This window comes from Caretta caretta, chromosome 2 (genome assembly GCF_965140235.1).
Source record: "Caretta caretta isolate rCarCar2 chromosome 2, rCarCar1.hap1, whole genome shotgun sequence".
NCBI classification, from domain to species: domain Eukaryota; kingdom Metazoa; phylum Chordata; order Testudines; family Cheloniidae; genus Caretta; species Caretta caretta.
The window spans coordinates 46,967,931-46,987,052 of record NC_134207.1 but is presented as its reverse complement, the minus strand read 5'-3'; the positions used below and the strand labels follow the sequence as shown (position 1 = coordinate 46,987,052).

Genomic DNA, 19,122 nt, shown 5'->3' with positions numbered 1-19,122 from the left:
ACCCAAAGCCTTTCAAATTACTTGGTATGATGCCAAATAAAATACCAAAGAAGGATAGGATTTTCCACAATCAGTTGCAGATTCTTCTAAATTTTCCCTGTGTAACCAGACATTACTCACTCCTGCCTGGGGAATTCCCACTACATTACAAAACTTTTTTTTTCTCTTTTTAAAATACATTTAAATATGAATTGAACTGTTGGTTTCAGTTCATCAAATAAAATACATAGCTACTGCCACAGAACTTGAATCAAATGGAAAAACTGCTTTCCTTCCGTCTTATATTTTAACAAGCGGAAGTGCTGTTTGGTTCAAGCCCGAATTGTCATTCTTAAAAAAAAAAAAAAAATTGTAGTCAGCAGCAACTGGCTACTGCTTCCTATCACCCATTTGTTTTCCTTTTATTTATTGTTACCAAAGTGGGGCAAATTCTGCTCACACCCAACAGGCAGGAGTTGGGAAGGCTATCATTGACTTCAGTGGATTTTGGATCAGGCTCTAAGTGTAATTTACTGTACTTCTGGAGTAAAATCCTGGCTCCTTTGAAGTCAATGGGAGTTTGACACCCAGGATAAAACTCTCATTGGCTTCAACTTGGCCAAGATTTCATCTCTGGTTAACAAAACAGGTATGCAGCATGTTTTACACAGCCTTACAAACTGTGAAAATAATCTATAATATTAACAGACTTCAGACCATAGTGCTATTGTACAGTAAGTGCTGAGCCATTGTGAAGAATATTTTTCTGCTACTCTACTGTTTCTTTTTTGTTTGTTTGTTTTAAAATGTAATGCTCTTTTGCTACCTTTAATCTCTATCGTTTTGCAAGTTTACATTTTACATAACACAGAAATATCAATACAAAAAATACCAAGATATATAATATACTTTTTTGTATGGACTCCACCACAAATTATAAATATCACTTTTGAAGATTTATGAACAGTTATAATGGGTGCCATTAAAACTGTACATTTACCACTTAGCGTGGTTAAATTTATCACAGTATTTGAAATAGTTCCCATTCTAAGTATAACAAGTATAACAAATACCAGCATAACAGTAAATACTGCAGTGTAGTAAAGGCACATTTTTAATAGTTCCCACTGTATATTTTCATTATTAAAATATTACTCTTTTACATATTATGAGCCAGGTGAAACCTTGTTATGGGTAGAGTTAACACTGATGCATAAACACGCCCTTCAATTAACATAACTGTAAGGATAATTGCCCACCTAGAAACAAAAGGAATATGTGAATCTGCCCTGGCTGAGTATTGTTTGTTTGTGTGTGAGAGAGAAGGCAGAACACAGAGGACCAGACAGAAACGCGAACAGCCAGAGGGAGCAGCTGAAAGCATGGAGTCTGACCCTGAAAAAAATTTGAAGGAGAGGTTTTTGGGTCAGGGCGCAGGATGAAAACATGCAAATAAGAAGAATTGTATATGCAAAAACATGCACACCTCATGGCAGATTGCATCCTTCTGGGAAAACCAAAGTGTTCTTAAACAACAGATGAAAGTGAAAGCTGAAATTAGGGGAAGCTCAGAATTACTCTATTACTTCTACAGGTTACTATGTACAATATAGTATTGAAACACGGGAAGTGAACCCTCTGAAACTCAAGAACAGAGAGGTTGCAGGTGGCAAATGCACAGAGTGAACAGAGATAGATCTAATATGGCATCTAAACAGAGAGCTGCAAATAACTGTCATGCATCACAAGGTTGCAACAGTGTATAGTATAATTTTATTGCAATTTATCATCAAGTATAGATGCAATGTCAGTATCTGAAAATTTAGCATCCTCATCTTATCTTCCGACCTCCACTGGCTGCTGGAAGTAAAGGGATGGACAGAAGGCATAATCACACTCCTTATTCTCTCTTGGCCATAGGTTCCATTTATGAAAGAAGGCTAGGCATTTCCCTTATTCACATTGTCCATTTGCTTAGCACTCCACTTTTTGATTAACTTGCATGAAGTCTTGCAAACACCAGTTTACTTGCTTTGTTCAGGATGAAGTAGAGCTAGTGGGACACAGAATGTACTGAAAAATTATATGTACAGCTTTGAAGAGTTGCATTCATAAGAACCACAGGTCCAGCATAATTGATCTGGACATTTTAGTCTTACTCCAATGTCCCCATCTACTTCTAGATTCTCTCTCATGAAATATAGAGTAGTTAATTCTTTCTAGATCATTAAGTTAATATAGTATGACTGAAAAAAGCACCTAAGGGGTTTAGGAGCATGAGCATCAGTGAAAGTTGACTTGCTCAAACCAAATTCTGATTGGCAAGTTGAGCCTTTTTTAATCGGTTACATCTTTGTAAGTCCCAATGGTGCACTGCTGGGGCATTACTAAAGAACAAAGAAACCCGTTTATCTGTTAAGTAAAGTAAGTGTTAACGCGGAAGAAAGATAGTACAGACTGAGAGGCCTTATCTACACTATAGAGTTTTGTCGACAAAACAGTGGATGCATATACACTACAATGTGACTTTGGGCATAAAAAATGCCCTGTTTTGGTGACAAAATAAAACCACCTCGATGAGAAACATAAGACTTTTTGCACAAAAGTTTTGTTGACAAAGTGCCAGTGTAGACTTTGTGCTTGATTTTATCACTTTAATTGGCCCCCAGAAGGCGTCCCACAATGCCCATCCTGACCTCTCTGGTCAGCAGTTTGAACTCTGCTGCCCTGCAGCCAGGTAAACAACCATCTGCCCCTCCCGCTTTAAAGCCCCAGGAATTTTTGAAATTCCATTTCCTGTTTGCTTGGCATGGAGAGGTCTCATCACATCTTCCCAGGTGACCATGGCAGCCTCACCCACCAAACACTCTCACTTGGACCACTGTGGAGCTGTTGGCTCTGCTCAGTATTTGGGGACAGGAGGCTGTGCAGTCCCAGCTGCACTTCAGCCATAGGAATTTCTATATCTACAGGCAGATTTCTCGAGATTTGTGCAAAAAGGGGTATGACTGGGACACAGTGCGGTACAGAGTGAAGATAAAGAAGCTGAGACTGGGGTACGAGAAAGTGAGGGAGGCAAACTGTGGCTCTGGTGCGGCACCGAAGACCTGCCAGTTTTATAAGGAGCTGGATGCTATCCTCAGCAGCGACCCCACCTCCACCACTAAAAATCCCATGGATATTTCGGCGGGCCTGGAGGTGGCTGCAGAAAGAAGACCTAACCCAGAGGACAAAGTTGTTGATGAAGAGTTGGAGTTAGACAATGATTTGGAGCCCATGGCGGGATCACCCAGTGGGGAAGACAGCCAGGAACTGTTCAGCACTCCAGAAGAGACTAGCCAGTCTCAGCAGTTGCTCTCCAGCAAGCAAGAAGCAGGAGAGGAGACACCAGGAAAGTGGCTTTGCTTTGTGTATTGCAGAGGTGGGTTCAGGGTATAGAAATATACAAGGCTTGCTGTGTTTCTGTGTGTTGGACATTTCCCTGTGCAGCTAATCAGCACAGCGAAACAGAGTGTTGATGCATGCCAAGAGCTGTAGAAAACTTTCTTGGAGGTACTTGGCAATCCTCTGCCGAAGGTTGCTGGGCAGAGCTGCTTTATTCCTTCTTTCATCATAGGAAACTTTCCCATGCCACTCAGCAATCACTTGTGCAGGGACCAAAGCAGCAAAGAGGCAAGCAACATACGGACCAGAGCGGAAGCCACAAGCATGTAGTAGATAACCCTTGCTTCCCACAGCATTGAGATATCTGCTACAATGACCCCCACCTGTGGAAAAGTGTGGGAGATTTAGAATTTTGTCCATAGTTGGCTGCACCATGACCCTTCCAGAGTGCTATTCCCCAGGTAGAGCGCCCCCACCCCAGCCAACTCGCACCATGCTTGGGGTGTTCACCAAGATTTGTGCTTGCCAAAGGTCAGTGAGAAAGTGATTTGTTATGTTACCAGAGCTATATTTTACTGAAATGTTTCAATGCTGTGAGCGAACTTAACAATCATGCTTCTGTGTATTGTTTGTTGTGTTTATGCAGATGTGGCCTTTGGGGCACCCCCTACACACTGGCGGAGGGTCTCCGCCAGATAGAAAGCACCCAAGATGGAGCAAAGACAACCTGTTCAGGAGGTACTGCAGTGCTCCAATGCAGAGAAAAGGGAACACAGAGAGTGGAGGGAAGCTGAAAGGCAGGACAGAAAAGAAAATCAGGAGTTCATTAAGGATGCTACTGTGCAGATGATTAAAGTCATGGAGAAAACGCAAATGCTGAAGTCCTTAATAATGTTGCAGATACATGCCTGCCCACCCTCCCCTGCAGCACATTCAGAACTGTTTTCCGTGCCTGTCCCCAACCTCCTCCCATACATTCCTTTCCACTTTTAGGAACTTCTCAGTTTCCCATTCACTCCACCCCTCGGACAACTTTCAAAACGATAGCTGGACCTACACACAGCTCTGAAGTCTGCCCTTCCCTGGTACCTCCTTTCCCACCAACCATGTTTGTGTGTTTTCTTTTTCTTTACTTATCATGCAAAAACTTTGCTTTTAATCTTTATCTGTTTCCTACAAATTGAGATAGCAGGCACTATCAAGACACACACAGGCAGTTTAATCATTTGTTTACTGGAATTTAAGGCCCCAAAACATACAATTGCTTTCTAGGATAACTAGAAGTAATATAACACTGCAGTACCAAGCGCAGGGATATACACTACTGGTTCTCATTTTCAAAGTGTTGCCTCAAAGCCTCTCTGATTCAAATTGCCCCCCTCTGTGCCCCTCTGATAACCCAGATATTTGGCTGCTCAAAATCAGCAGCCAGGCAGTCTGCCTCAGCATTCCACCCCTGAGCAAACCCTTAGCTTTACAAATATTATGCAATGTACAACACACGGCTATGACTATAGGAATATTATCCTTATTGAGGCCTAGCCTGCCATAAAAGCATCGCCAGCGCACCTTTAATCTGCCAAAGGCATATTCCATAGTCATCCGACATCTACTCAGCCTGTTGTTGAACCGCTCCTTACTGGTATCAAGGTTTCCCATGTAAGGTTTCATGAGCCATGGCTATAAAGGAGTAAGCTGGGTCTCCCAGGATCACTATGGGCATTTCAACAATCCCCACTGTAATCTTCTGGACTGGAAAGAAAATCCCCACTTGCAGCTTTCTGTACAGGCTGGAGTTACTGAAGATGCATGCATCATGACTCATCCAGGACCACCACACGTTGATGTCAGTGAAACATCCATGGTGATCCACAAGTGCCTGCAACACCATGAAGAAGTACCCCCTTCCTATTGATGTACTCTGTCACAAAGTGGTCTGATGCCAAAATTGGAATGTGTGTGCCATCTATCACCCTGCTGCAGTTATGGAAACCCATTTCTGCAAAGCTGTCCACTATTTCACGCACATTTCCCAGAGTCATGGTCTTTCATAGCAGGATGTGATTAATGGCCCTGCACACTTGCATTAACGCAGACCCAACAGTTGACTTCCCAACTCCAAAGTGATTCACAACCGACTGGTAGTAGTCTGGAGTTGCCAACTTCCACACTGTGATCACCATGCGCTTCTCTACTGATAGGGCAGTTCTCATTTTGGTGTCCTTGCACTGCACTGCTGGGGTGAGCTCTGCACACAGTTCCTGAAAGGTGGCTTTCCACATCCGGAAGTTCTGTAGCCACTACTCTTCATCCCAGACCTGCATGACAATACAATCCCACCACTCAGTGCTTGTTTCCTGAGTCCAAAAGTGATGGTCCACCTTATGCAGCTGTTCCTTGAATATCAAAGGAAATCTAAAGTTCCTTCTATCCATATCATAGGAGGTCAGGCAACTGGGAGTCCTGTTCAGTTAGAAACTTTATAATTAACTGAACTGCCATCCATGATGTGTTAATGACAATAATCAGAGCATGGGAGAGCAGTGAGGGATCCATCCCTTCACACAGAGATGCCAGGGTGCCCAGCAAACAAGGGCAATTGAAAAATGCCACAAAAGAAAGCCGGAAGCCCGTGGAATCCTGGGATAGAAAATAATGCCTCATGGGACTTTGAACCCAGTCCCAAGATGTGTCGCAATCTGCTCCGCCTTCCTACAAGATCTAGCGGCAGTAGGTGTTGAGCTGGACTGTGGGATAGGTACCCACAGTACACTGCTCACACTGTCAATGTTAGTGCTCCAAATGTGAATGGGCTCTGCCAACAGAGGAAGCATAGTGTGAACATGAAATACCGATTTTTATTACAGCACTTCTTGAGTGTTGACATAACATTAGTCAACAAAACTCTGTAGTATAGACAAGACCGGAAGGAGGGAGGGAAGAGAGGTAGCTGAGGCTGTCGGACTAGAAAAGAAAGCAATAGTTTTTAAACTGATTCTCTTCCTCCAAAGTGACACACTGCCTTTTCAGTAGCAGTTTGTAGCTCTACAGCCCCTTTTAGCTCACTTTCTGTTTTAAAGACTATAGTAGGGATTATTAAATATTCCAAATTTACTTCCTTTAATAGAAAATGAAAGCGTTTATTACAAACTGTAGCTGAAAGGGCAGCCAAGCTTCTTGGGGCACAGAAACACAACAAGGAGATACAAATAATCCAATAGATCAACAGAGGACCAGGGCGGTGGGGGGAGTTGAAAAATATTGAGCAGATATTAAAAACAGCACTTTTTGTCATCTATTTATTCGAAACCACTTTTCATAGGAGGACACTTAGAATCTCTCTCCTCTTCCTTTACCTCAACTTCCCAGCTTCTTGAAGTTTTAGGGATAGGGTTGCCAACTTTCTAACTGCAGAAAACCAAACACCCTTGCCCCTCCCTCTACCCCACCCCTTCCCCGAGGCCCTGTCTATTCTCCAAGGCCCTGCCCTTGCTCACTCCATACCCCCGCCCCCCGTCCCATCGCTTGCTCTCCCCCACCTTCACTCACTTTCACTGGGCTGGGTCACAGGGTTCAGGCATGTGATGGAGTGAGAGCTCTGAGTTGGGGCCAGGGATGAAGGGTTTGGGGTGCAAGAGGGGCTGAAGGGTTCAGAGTGTGGGAGGGCACTGCAGGCTGGGGCAGGAGGTTGCGAGGGTGAGACCTCTGTCTGCGGGTGTCGGTGCTGGGTGGGGCCAAGAATGAGGGACTTGGGGTGCAGGAGGGGGCTCCAGGCTGAGGAAGGGGGTTGGGGGTGCAGGCTCCTGGAGTTTAGGTGCAGAAGGGGTGCCAAGCTGGGACAGGGGGTTGGGGCACAGAAAGGGGTTCGGGGTGCAGGCTCCAGGGAGCACTGACCTCAGACGGCTCCCAGGAAGTGGCGAAATGTCCCTCCAGCTCCTAGGCAGAGAGGCAGCCAGGGGTCTCCGCATGCTGCCCCCACCCACAGGCACCATCCCCGTAGCTACCATTGGCCGTGGTTCCCAGCTGGCATTCAGGGTGGGGGCAGCACACACAGCCCCTGGCTCTGCCTAGGACCCAGACAGACATGCCAGCCACTTCCTGGGAGCTGTGCAGAGCCAGTCAGGGAGCCTGCCAGCCCCACTGCGCTGCCAACTGGACTTTTAACGGCCCGGTCAGCGCTGCTGACTGGAGCCTCCAGGGTCCCTTTTTGACTGGGTGTTCTGGTAAAAACTGGATACCTGGCAACACTATGTAAGGATCTTTTTAAAATGAAATTGAAATATAATGGTCCTTTAATGGAAATAAAACCACAACAGGAGAAATGAAGTAAATAGTAGGCTAGTGCCATATTCTCCAGATGGTGTTGCATATAGCCTTCAGTTTCAACATGTGACAGATAGGCCTATGATCATGACTTAACTGAGTGTCTGTCAATTTTGTTTGAAAAATTATATTTTAAACTTTAAACTTCTTCATCACAATAGAAGAACTATATCTGGTAAATATGCAAATACTGGTCCTGATCCTACAATGATGTACACAGGAGTCAAGTTAAGCATCTGTATAAAGAGAATCAGGTAAATAAATTTTTGCAGAGTTGGGGCCACTGGGAGTTAACTAATTGCTACTTTTAAAATAGCAGTACAGAGAAAAATCCCTAAGAAACAAAAATCTAAATAATACAAGAGATGCCATATTGGCAAATATCATTTTAATCTGGTCTATCTACCCTGGTACTTTATGTCAGAGAGAAAAATATAAGTGGAAGTGAGATTCAGAAAAAGCCAACAACCCACAGCTTTCAATTACTGAATTCATTTCTCACTATTTACATAGTAGAAATGAAGATTCTATTCTGTTGATGTTCTTATACCACACCCATTACCATACCTGCGCAACTGAAGGGGGCAAAGGGAAGAACTTTTAGTATTAGGAAACTCAGCACATGTTACTTAGGGCTTGGCTACACTTGCAAGTTAAAGTGCATTACAGCAGTCCCGGGCGCTCTAGCTCACTACCCATCCACACTGGCAAGACACATGAGCACTCTGACTCCGTGGCTAGAGCGCTCCTGGTACTCCACCTCGGTGAGAAGATTAACGCTTCGTGCGCCTTGGCTGAAACACCCAGGCGTCAGTGTGAACGGGGTGTTGCATTACTGCACTCTGATCAGCCTCTGGAAACGTCCCATAATCCCCTTAAATCAAGTGGCCACTCTTGTCATGGTTTTGGAATCGCTGTAAGAATGCAGATATGCCCTTTGAAACCTCCATTTCTGACAGCTGGCATGCTTATCTGCTCTGAGACAAAGCAACCATTAGTGTGGAATGCTATGTGTGTGAGAGAGGGGGGGGAGAGGGAGTCTGCTGCTGTCTGAACTTACAAGATAGCATGCTGACATGCTCTCAGCCCCCCCAAAACCCACTCTCTCTCCCCCCACATACACACAACACACTCCCTGTCACACTCCACCCCATCCCCACCTCCCATTTGAAAAGCAGGTTGCAGCCACTTGCATGCAGGGATAGCTACCACAATGCACTGTTTTCTGTAGCCCTTGCAAGAGCTGCTAATGTGGCCAAGCCAGTGAACTTGCAGCTGGCAGTATGGACAGACTGCAGCGCCTTCCCTACTGCTCTCTATGAAGGCTGGTTTAACTCAAAGCACTCTACACCTGCAAGTGTAGCCATGCCCCTAATAAGGTTAGTGAGCTTGATGTTTGCAGCAGCTCAACATGCAGAAAGTAGCTGAACGTTACAAGGAAGAGTTCACGCTCCTGGTTCCTGGGTTCAGTGACTCTTCCCAAACGCATCACCTCTAAAGTCACTTTGAAAGTAAGCACTTACCCGATTTTTCATGTTCTAAAGCCCACTTGCAAGGCAACAAGGGTAACAAAAAAAAAATCTGTCAAGGAAAAACGGCAAATTATGAACTGCGTTTATAGAGAAAGAAATGCGAAGTCTTTAAAAGCTTTATTTTAATGTTTCCTTCCAAACAGCGCACTCCTCCCTTGCTTGGCATTTACACGTGATCAAAACTAGTTACAAGACAGTAACACCCTTGCCACTGAGACTTATGACAGTTACCAAAGTGTTGCTACTATAATGACGCACTCGAGCTGCAATACTCACCTCGCTTGTACTCCGAGAAAGGACGTGGGAAAGCAGAGACAGCACCAGTGAACACTCTGCGGACACTGCTCCCCTCTTTCTCCCCTCCCGCAAGCCACCGCTCCCAGCCCCAGCCCGCCGGGGTTTCACGCACCGCTCTGCTTCGGACTTTCCTGATTACAAGCCGCGATTTCCCGGAAGAGGTGGGTGAGGTCTGACGCCTCCACGTCCGCCAGGAGCAGCTGAGATTGGAGGCTGCCTGTGCGTGCGGCTCCCTGGAGGAGGCGGCTAGGCTGGGCGCGGCGCTCTTGGCAGGAGTTGGGCTCTCCTTACTTTTGATCTTTGAGGCTCGGGTGTGCGCGCCTGCCCCCCTCCCTCACCCCAGGCTGGTAGGAGGCTCCCCGAGGGGAGCGGAGCGGGGCGGGAGGCCCGTCCGCCGCCGCGTGCGATGATGCTTCCGGGGCGCTCTTTTGGCTGCAAGACCAAGCGCCCGGAGACGGGGAAGCGGGGGGACGAGTCCTAGCCTCTGGCGGCTAAGCCCGGAGCCGGGAAGGAGCTGAAACCGCAGCCGCGCTTTGTCGCTGGACGGGGGTTTAGCGGGCTGTGGGGAGATCCCGGCGGCTGGAGGGGGGGCTTAGGGGGGTGTGGGGGGTCCACGTGGCTGGAGGGGGGGCTGGGGGGAGGTCCACGTGGCTGGAAGGGCGGTTCAAGGGGCTGGGGGAGGTCCCGGTGGCTGGAGGGGGGGTTAAGGAGCTGGGGGGGGGAGGTCCTGGCGGCTGCAGGGAGGCGGTCCCTAGACAGGGTTTTTAGGGGGACCCCCTGACGAGGCAGGTGACGCGGGGCTGGGGTGGGGGGGAGCGGCGAGGCCGGCCGGGGGGCGCTCTGGACACGTCCCCCCGCCCTTCGCCGGTGCGTGGGGGCAGGGAGAGGCCGGAGCCAGCCAACGCGGAACCCGGCTTCCTGCGAGTCCCTCGGGCGGCCTCCCAGAGCGCCAGCATGAGCAGCGGCGGCTTGTCCAGCAGCATTAACTGCGCGCTGCCCACCATCCCCTCCAGCAAGCTGCCCGACCTGCGCTTCCTCAGCCGGGGCGCCTACGGCACCGTGTCCTCAGCGCGACACGCCGACTGGAGGGTCCCGGTGGCCGTCAAGTGCCTGCAGGGGCCGCTGCTAGACAGGTAACTGGGGGGCGCGGGCCGGGCCGGCTCCAGGGGAGTTTTGCTCCTGACTCTTCAGCCCCCGGAACGGGGCCTTCCCGCCCCCCACAGGGATCCCCTCCCCCCCAGTCTGGTCCAGGGAGCTTCGCTGGGGCTGCCAGTCCCCCTGCACCCATGGCCCTCCTGATCCTTCTCCCGGGCTCGGGGTGCCCATGGGGTACCAGCAGGTGCCGCTCGCAGACTCGCCCCTGGCAGCTGATCCTACCTTAATCTTTCGGTGGCTTTGGCCCACTTCAAAGGTCTGGCTTGTTGCCCAGGTTCCCTGTGAAGGGCAATGGGAGCTAGTGGCTACTCTTCGAGGGCCCAGGTCTGTTAGGTGATGAGCGCTTTTTCGGCCCCAGTGAGGTCCAGAGCAAGGATCAGGGTGAGATGGAGGGTGTATAGTGCAAGCAGATGATCCTGCCAGTGTGCCCAGTCTGACCTACAGAACCCCAGCTTCTTTCAGCCCTCCACTTTTTCTTAATAATTACCATGTACAGAGAAGTAGCACATGGAGGCCTACATCTTCCCCATTGTTCCAAGCACTGTCAAACACACAGTGACAAGCAAAGAAAGCCCTGCCCCAAATCGATTACAGTCTGGTTTAATCAGAAGTGAGTATGCTGGCTGTATTGAATTTATTGGTGGAGTTTGTGATTTGAGGTTTCAGAGTGATAGCTGTGTTAGTCTACATCAGCAAAAATAACAAGGAATCCTTGTGGCACCTTAGAGCCTAACACATTTATTTGGGCATAAGCTTCTGTGGGCTAACACCCACTTCATCAGATGCATGGAGTGAAAAATACAGAAAGAAGAACATATATGATAGCACATGAAAAGATGGGAGTTGCCTTACCAAGTGGGGGGTCAGTGCTAACAAGCCAATTCAATTAAGGTGGAAGTGGCCTATTCTCAATAGTTGACAAGAAGGGGTGAATACCAAGGGAGGTAAAATTACTTTTGTAGTGCTAACGAGGCCAATGCAATCAAGGTGGCCCATTTCCAGAAGTTGACGAGAAGGTGTGAGTATCAGCAGTGGGAAAATTACTTTTTGTAGTGACCCATCCACTCCCAGCCTTTATTCAGGCCAAATTTGATGGTGTCCAGTTTGCAAATTAACTCCAGCTCTGCAGTTTCTCATTGGAGTCTGTTTTTGAAGTTTTTTTGTTGAAGAATTGCCACTTTTAAGTCTGTTATTGCGTGTCCAGAGAGATTGAAGTGTTCTCCTACCGGTTTTTGAACATTACAATTCTTGATGTCTCATTTGTGTCCATTTATTCTTTTGCGTAGAGACCGTTTGGCCAATGTACATGGCACAGGGGCATTGCTGGCACATTGGTAGATGTGCAGGTGAACGTGCTCCTGATGGTGTGGCTGATGTGGTTAGGTCCTATTGTGGTGTCCCTTGAATAGATATGTGGACAGAGTTGGCAATGGGGTTTGTTGCAGGGATTGGTTCCTGGGTTAGTGTTTTTGTTATGTGGTGTGTGGTTGCTGGTGAGTATTTGCTTCAGGTTGGGGGGCTGTCTGTAAGCAAGGACTGGCCTGTCTCCCAAGGTCTCTGAGAGTGAGGGATCGTCCTTCAGGATAGATTGTAGATCCTTGATGATGCGCTGGAGAGGTTTTGGTTGGGGACTGTAGGTGACAGCTAATGGCATTCTGTTACTTTCTCTGTTGGGCCTGTCCTGTAGTAGATGACTTCCGGGTACCCTTCTGGCTCTGTCAATCTGTTTCTTCACTTCAGCAGGTGGGTATTATAGTTTTAAGAACGCTTGATAGAGATCCTGTAGGTGTTTGTCTCTGTCTGAGGGATTGGAGCAAATGTAGTTGTATCTTAGAGCTTGGCTGTAGACAATGGATCATACGATGTGGTCTGGATGAAAGCTGGAGGCATGTAGGTAAGTATAGCAGTTAGTAGGTTTCCAGTGTCGGATGGTGTTTATGTGACCATCGCTTATTTGCCCTGTAGTGTCCAGGAAGTGGATCTCTTGTGTGGACTGGTCAAGGCTGAGGTTGATGGTGGGCTGGAAATTGTTGAAATCCTGGTGGAATTCCTCAAGGGCCTCCTTCTCATGGGTCCAGATGATGAAGATGTAATCAATGTAGTGCAAGTAGAGTAGGGGCACTAGGGGACGAGAGCTGAGGAAGTGTTGTTCTAAGTCAGCCATAAAAATGTTGGCATACTCTGGGGCCATGCAGGTACCCAGAGCAGTGCCGCTGACTTGAAGGTATAAATTGTTCCCAAATCTGAAATAGTTGTGGGTGAGGACAAAGTTCAGCCACCAGGTTTGCTGTGACATTATTGGGGATACTGTTCCTGACGGCTTGTAGTCCATCTTTGTGTGGAATGTTGGTGTAGAGAGCTTCTACATCCACAGTGGTTAGGATTGTGTTTTCTGGAAGATCACCAATGATGACACAGTTACTTGCTAATAGGAGGTCATCAAATACATTTTCATTTGTATATCAACCTCCCCTGTGTTCCAGATGCATTCATAGGCTGACAGTATATCCTCATGAACTTTTAAGATAGTGTTTTCACATACGATGAAGTTGTGATTTTTAGCACTGGAAAACAAATTCCAAAGGGTGACAACCCCAAATATTTCAGGGTAGCTCTCTTAATCAGAAGTTGATCGGAGTAATGATCATTGTCTTTGACAACAGAACTTTGACCAAGATATGGCAAAAAAGCCAGTTGGTTTATTATTTTTTAAAATTGAATTGCCAAATTCAAAATATTGATCTTTGAGTTTTTCCTATTTCAGCTACTGAAGAGTAGTGGCTGCCAAGAGAAGGTGTTTACTGGTGTTAGTCTTGGCATCCGCAAGAGTAAATGTAAGGCTTTCAAAAAGATGAGAAATCCTTCTGCTGAAATTAGATAAAATTTAGCAAAGAAGGGAACTCCAAATGCTGCTAAGTAATATGGTAAATTTTAAAATATAAGGACAAGTTGTTTAGTGTCTTTTGCTTCTCATCCACCAGGTGTAAATATGTTTTATTGTTGCCTTGGAAAACTTACCGCCATGAAGCATCAGATTCTCAACCAATTTTGTGGCAGACTCTTATTCATGTCTTCATCCTTTCTACCTGACCACTACAATTCTCTTCTTTTTAATGTCTTCTTCAATTCCAGATCATCCAGAATGAGCTGTCTCATCCTGTCAACTTTCCTAGAAACAAGTACACATCACTTCCTCCCTCTAGAAATTTACACTGATTTCCTGTTTACATCAGAGTGCAGTAAGGCATGAATATTCCTTATGGAGTTAGGCTGGGTAAACCCCTACTCATATCGCTCTCAGATTTAGTCATTTATGGATTTTCCAGATTTTTCCCCATACTTCAAACTGCTTTTTAATTTTCATTTTCTGTAGTGTCTAGTAGCAAGATCCTGCCTTCTTGCAACATCAGGAACAACTCCTCCTTCTCTATACCTATTTGACTTCAAGGTCTGATGGCTACACTTCTTTTCTAAAGACCCTATTTTGTCTCACAGGCCTATAGAGTCTAACCTTCTCTGTAATAAAATAAAATAAACTAATCTTAGTTTCCAAAACACTCCCTTCTCCCCACCCCCATCCCCGAACCTAATGGGCTCTTATCCTTTAGTTCTCTCAACCTTTCCAGACTACTGTACCCCTTTCAGGAGTCTGATTTGTCTTGCATACTCCCAAATTTCACCACACTTAAACTAGTTGCTTTCAAGATTAGACATAAAAATACAAAAGTGTCCTATCACACTATTACTGAAAAATTGCTTACTTTCTCATTTTTACCATATAATTATAAAATAAATGAATTAGAATGTAAATATTTTACTTACATTTCAGAATATAGTATATAGAGGAGTATAAACAAGTCATTATCTGTATGAAATTTTCATTTCTACTGACTTTGCTAGTACTTTTTATGTAGCCTGTTGTAAAACTAGGCAAATATCTAGATGAGTTGATGTATCCCCTGGAAGATCTCTGCATATGCCCAGCAATACACTTACCCCTGGTTGAGAACCATTGCTTTAGGGTTCCAGATCCTGCAGTCAGATATCATGGGAAGATCCTTGCGCTTGTGCAGAACCCCATTGACCTAGAGTCTGGGTTTAGTTTCTTTTCATTGCTCTAGCTATGTAAACACTACAGTTTACGTTGGTATAAGTTATGTCTCAGTCAGTGTTGCCACAGGTTTTTTAATATTTTAATACTTTTTTAAAGAAATCAGCCTCCAAAAATTGATTTGTTTTAAATATTATGATATTGAAAACAACCTCCTCCCATATTTTGGGTTTTTTACCCTCTACCTCTTTTTTTTTAAAAAATGTAGGTCCACTCAGATCACATTATCAAGCTTTTCCCTGCAATCTTGAAGGCAAGAAACTTAGTTTTCTTAATATTGTTCCCTGGAATTAAAAACCAATATTAAACTGTAATGCCTCTTCCAAACAGCACAGACAGTATATCTCCAGCCTAAAAACGTATCTTCACGTACAGCTGAAAAGTGTCTCCTGTGCGGGGTGTTGCTTTTGATGTCTTTCAGGGCCATAACCAGTCTTGAGTGATATTTTTTTATTTGATAAGCAAGATTGGAAGACTTTTCTTGATAATCAAAAATAGTTAATTTGAGCCATTTCTCTTTTCCCCTCTTTGGATAATTATATTTTCACTGGATGTATTTATCTTAACTTGTATTTTCCTAGGGTGCACTGGTGTCTGCTCAGTCAAAGACGCTAGAAACCTTTTGAATGCCATTAGCTCTGGCTCATGAGATGGATATGGAAATTCCCCACTTTACACTAAACAAGGAGTGGATATAATTGAAAATTCCCATTTGTAGTTATGGTGGTACCACAATATACCAAAAATACAAGGAGATACTAATTGTCACTAGAGTGATAAATTTGGAAATGTTAATGGCACCCATTATATTACCCATGTTTCAAGTATTCTAGTAATATGCCCAAGAGTATAAATACCAGAAAAACAACCTGCCACAGCAAGGCCCAATTATTCTTGCTGAAAAATTGAATTCCTGTTGTGGCATATCTATCAATGCTACTGTGTAGTAAAACGTAACCTGTGTGGTTTACATGTGTTTGCATCTATATATAGTAAGTAATCTGTTGTGAAGCATTTCGTGATAATTGTATACAACAGTCCAGTAAAAAATAAATTTTAGTGTTGTCAATGTTTTCGTATAGTGAGATCTTAATTTTGTGAAGCTAATTCAGTGCACCTTTCATCTGTGTTTCTTTTCTTACCTTAAAAGTAAACATAATATATTTAAATGAACTAAATCATAATTGCAGGCTTCTTAGCACTGATTTAGTCATTTATTTTTTTTTTCTTGTAGTGAAAGAACCAATCTCTTAAAAGAAGCAGAGATTTTACACAAAGCCAGGTTCAGTTACATTCTACCAATTTTGGGAATTTGCAATGAGCCTGAGTTTCTGGGAATAGTGACTGAATACATGACAAATGGATCATTAAACCAACTTTTACATGGGGTAAGTATATAGTGTTTTTCTAAAGCCTTTTGTTTGTCACTTCTAGTTGTTGCCGTTAAATGGTCTGTTTTGCGTGCATGAGGAAATCAAGTAGTAACCATTTTTTTAATGGAAAAAAGTATTGGACCCTAGCCTGCAATTTACTCTGCTCAGGCAGACTGCTATATCTTTGAAGAGCCTCTTTGAAGTCAGTGGGGCCTTGTCTGGGAGCAGCAACCTACCCCCATTAAGACCGTTGCAGTATTTGGGGCTTTAGAGAAATTACAGGGAAATGTTTTTAACTCACCATTCAGTCAGCTGTGATTTGCAAATAATTAGAAACTCAATGAGAGCTCAAATAGTTGAACTCATTTCTGTACTGGTTTCAGAATCTTTGGTCTTTACTGTGCATGCATGCGTTTATTCATTACTCCTAGGGGAATCCTGCGCCACTGCGCATGTGCAGAATTCATGCCCTCGTCTCTCTCCCCTCCCTCCCCCATCAGATTTTTTATCTCCGCAGAATATAGATTCTGCCGGAGAGGCTCTGCAGTTATGCCTTTTGCCCACCAGGCGCTGCTACGGCACCAGAAGGCAGGGCAATCGGCTGGCAGGTGAGGGCAGTTCTTTACCGCGACGCCAGGAGGCACGGGCAGGACAGAGCACGGCACACAGGGTTGCTGGAGGTCACAGACTGGGGTTCAGAAGGGCTAATGGGGCGGGGTAGGAAACAGACTGGGACACAGGCTCAGGAGCTAGTATAGTGATAGCTTTGAGCCAGGGAATGAATGGGAGGGAGGCTGCAGGGCCACATGAGGATGAGGCATGGGGATTTTCATGGCCACATGGGGACAGGATGTAGGGGACGTACAGGGACGGGCAGATGTGCCTGACTGATTGGGAGAGGCTAGGGGTCAGCCAGGGTCTGCACGGGGGAGGCTCCTAACAATCCCTCCCCCGCAAAAAAACAACACTTCTACCACCACACCCAACAACCTTCCAGGTTCACTCCCAGGCTCTTTCCCACTCTCTCAGCTCCTCCATTACCCCTGACTTCTTTGTCAACCCTTTGCACTGCTTCAGAGGGATGTGGGAAATACGTTTCTGTAGTCTAGTTTAAATGAATTACTCAAAGTTCTGCTTTTATATGCCTAGTAAGGAATCTACTTGTAAAAAAAAACATTTCCTAAATTTTGTTGTTGTTGTCTGCATTGTTACAGACATGCTTCCTGAGAGGTATTTTGACATAAATTACCAAAATAATTGAAACCGGTGTAGTTATATTGTGGTGTTTTGACAAAATAAAATACCCAGAATTTTAAAATATTGTGCGCAGAGTTTAATTTTTCAGTGTGGAATTTAATTAATTTTTTGACAGGAGTAATTCATTCATGTGAATAATTTGCATTCATTTTCTTTTTACTGTGAATAGTCTTTTAAAAGAAGATTATGACTCAAACTGATAAGTCAGAAATTGCAAAACTAAAACAGGCACGCAGTTGTGCTTTTTTAAAATGAAGGACTGAACTTTCATATTCAGTTTGTGAAACATACCCACAAAAGCTGAGAAATTCAGTCATAACATTTTTAAAAGATAGTGTTTGTGTTTAGTTTTAGTGTAATCTAGCATCACTGGGAGGCAGTATTGTCTGGTGGACAGGGCATTCGATTGGGACTTAGAGGACCTTGATTCTCTTTTTGCAACTGCCAGTGGCCTGCTGGGTGACCTTGGACATGTCATTTTGTCTGTGCGTTCCTCTGTTTTCCCATTTGTAAAATGGGGATATTATGCTTGCCTTTACGAGGAGGACATCTCTTCTTGGGATATTATGTATTATTTTCTGTAGCCACAAGTAGAAATTTTCTTTTTCCTCTTGGCTAGCTTGATTTGTTGGAGCACAAAACATTGAATAATGGACACTTTCTGGAACTTTGGTGTAAATAGTACTGTTATCATCCTTTCCAGAACTTGTGCCCATTCTGTCATGCTTTTGGTTGCCTTCTTTTGATAATATAAAACCTTTGCCATCTCTGTGTATGTCACTGGCATTTGGTAGCTCAGAATGTAATAAGATGTGTTCAATTGACAAAAGATATTTGTCCTAATGTTGCCTAACTCATTTCCCTTAGACCTAGTATATCTAGTTTATATCTGTCAAGTTCTGTTATTTGGATCACTTTTCTAGGCTTATATAGTGTCCACATATAGGAGGGGTAGCACTCCCTAGACACATTTTCCCTCCTCCTCCAGGTCCCACTGTCCTTCGTTTACTCTCTCTACTTCCCCCAGTGGATGCACTTAGGGGAGTTTTCTGGGAGTAATTGCTCCCTGGCAGAGGGCTGGTTCTTCTTTCTCCCTGCCCCTTGTTAGAGGAGGGTCTGGCTGAAACAGTGGTCAGCCTCTCAGACCGTCCCTGGATAGGTCTTTACAGGCTCAGTTTCTGAAAGTTTATTGCGCCTACATAGGGTTTACATCCCCCTTCCTTCTTTCTGGAGTGAGTTACTTGGCTGTCAGCTGGGGCTGCTCTGGAAGCAGTGTGTTCTGTGGCTGTCTGTTCCTCACCCGGCCTGCCTCAGTTATTCATAGCCTCTTCCTGGTCACCGCCCCTTCCTATGGTATGCTTCCCCAAATAAGCTCCTTCTCCTCTAGGAGGAACAGGGGTACCTCATTAGTGCTGCACAGGCCCAGAGTAGCTTGTTAGCCTCCTTGCAGCTGGTGGAAGGGCATGTCCCTTCACACCGCATATTCTGCATACCAATTTAGGAGACAGCAAATTCATCAGCAGAGTAGCTTCCTTGTGTGTTTGGCCATTTCACATCATCATCTCTCATAAGTCTATTTGAATGGAGTTGAGTTGGATTGAGTTTTTGAACTGCGGGGTAGTGCAGATTTCCCTAACAACTTTGTTTCTTACAGTAGTGGCTTACTAGCAGGTGGGCCGGTGGACTGCCTTAAGTCTGGCTCCTACCCTTT

The 19,122-nt window shown here is 45.0% G+C and overlaps 2 protein-coding genes and 1 long non-coding RNA gene across 6 annotated transcripts in view; 2 read left to right on the top strand and 1 right to left on the bottom strand.

The window, feature by feature from the left end:
* Nucleotides 1-959: 959 nt before the first annotated feature.
* On the bottom strand, nucleotides 960-9,595 carry LOC142070979 (uncharacterized). 2 transcript variants are annotated; one of them, XR_012666933.1, is made up of 3 exons: nucleotides 9,495-9,595; nucleotides 9,210-9,267; nucleotides 960-6,178 (listed from the first exon to the last, which is right to left on the bottom strand). It is a non-coding gene; the product is annotated as an uncharacterized LOC142070979 (long non-coding RNA). The 2 variants fall into 2 exon arrangements; XR_012666934.1 differs by having other exon boundaries at nucleotides 960-2,032.
* The window catches only part of RIPK2 (receptor interacting serine/threonine kinase 2), a 41,741-nt gene continuing 32,186 nt past the window's right edge, over nucleotides 9,568-19,122 (top strand). For 2 of the 3 annotated variants that reach the window (XM_048841154.2, XM_048841153.2), the window contains exons 1-2: nucleotides 10,343-10,648; nucleotides 16,016-16,169. In XM_048841154.2, the coding sequence (XP_048697111.1) occupies nucleotides 10,470-10,648; nucleotides 16,016-16,169 (333 nt within the window). In that variant the 5' untranslated portion in view covers nucleotides 10,343-10,469. Of the gene's footprint in view, nucleotides 9,677-10,342; nucleotides 10,649-16,015; nucleotides 16,170-19,122 lie in introns of those variants that run through there. The other variant, XM_075125075.1, reaches the window with a different exon arrangement.
* DECR1 (2,4-dienoyl-CoA reductase 1) overlaps nucleotides 10,331-19,122 on the top strand; it is a 307,653-nt gene continuing 298,861 nt past the window's right edge. The window contains exon 1 of the mRNA XM_075125076.1: nucleotides 10,331-10,335. The gene's annotated coding sequence lies outside the window, so the exon portion shown is untranslated. The remainder of the gene's footprint in view (nucleotides 10,336-19,122) is intronic.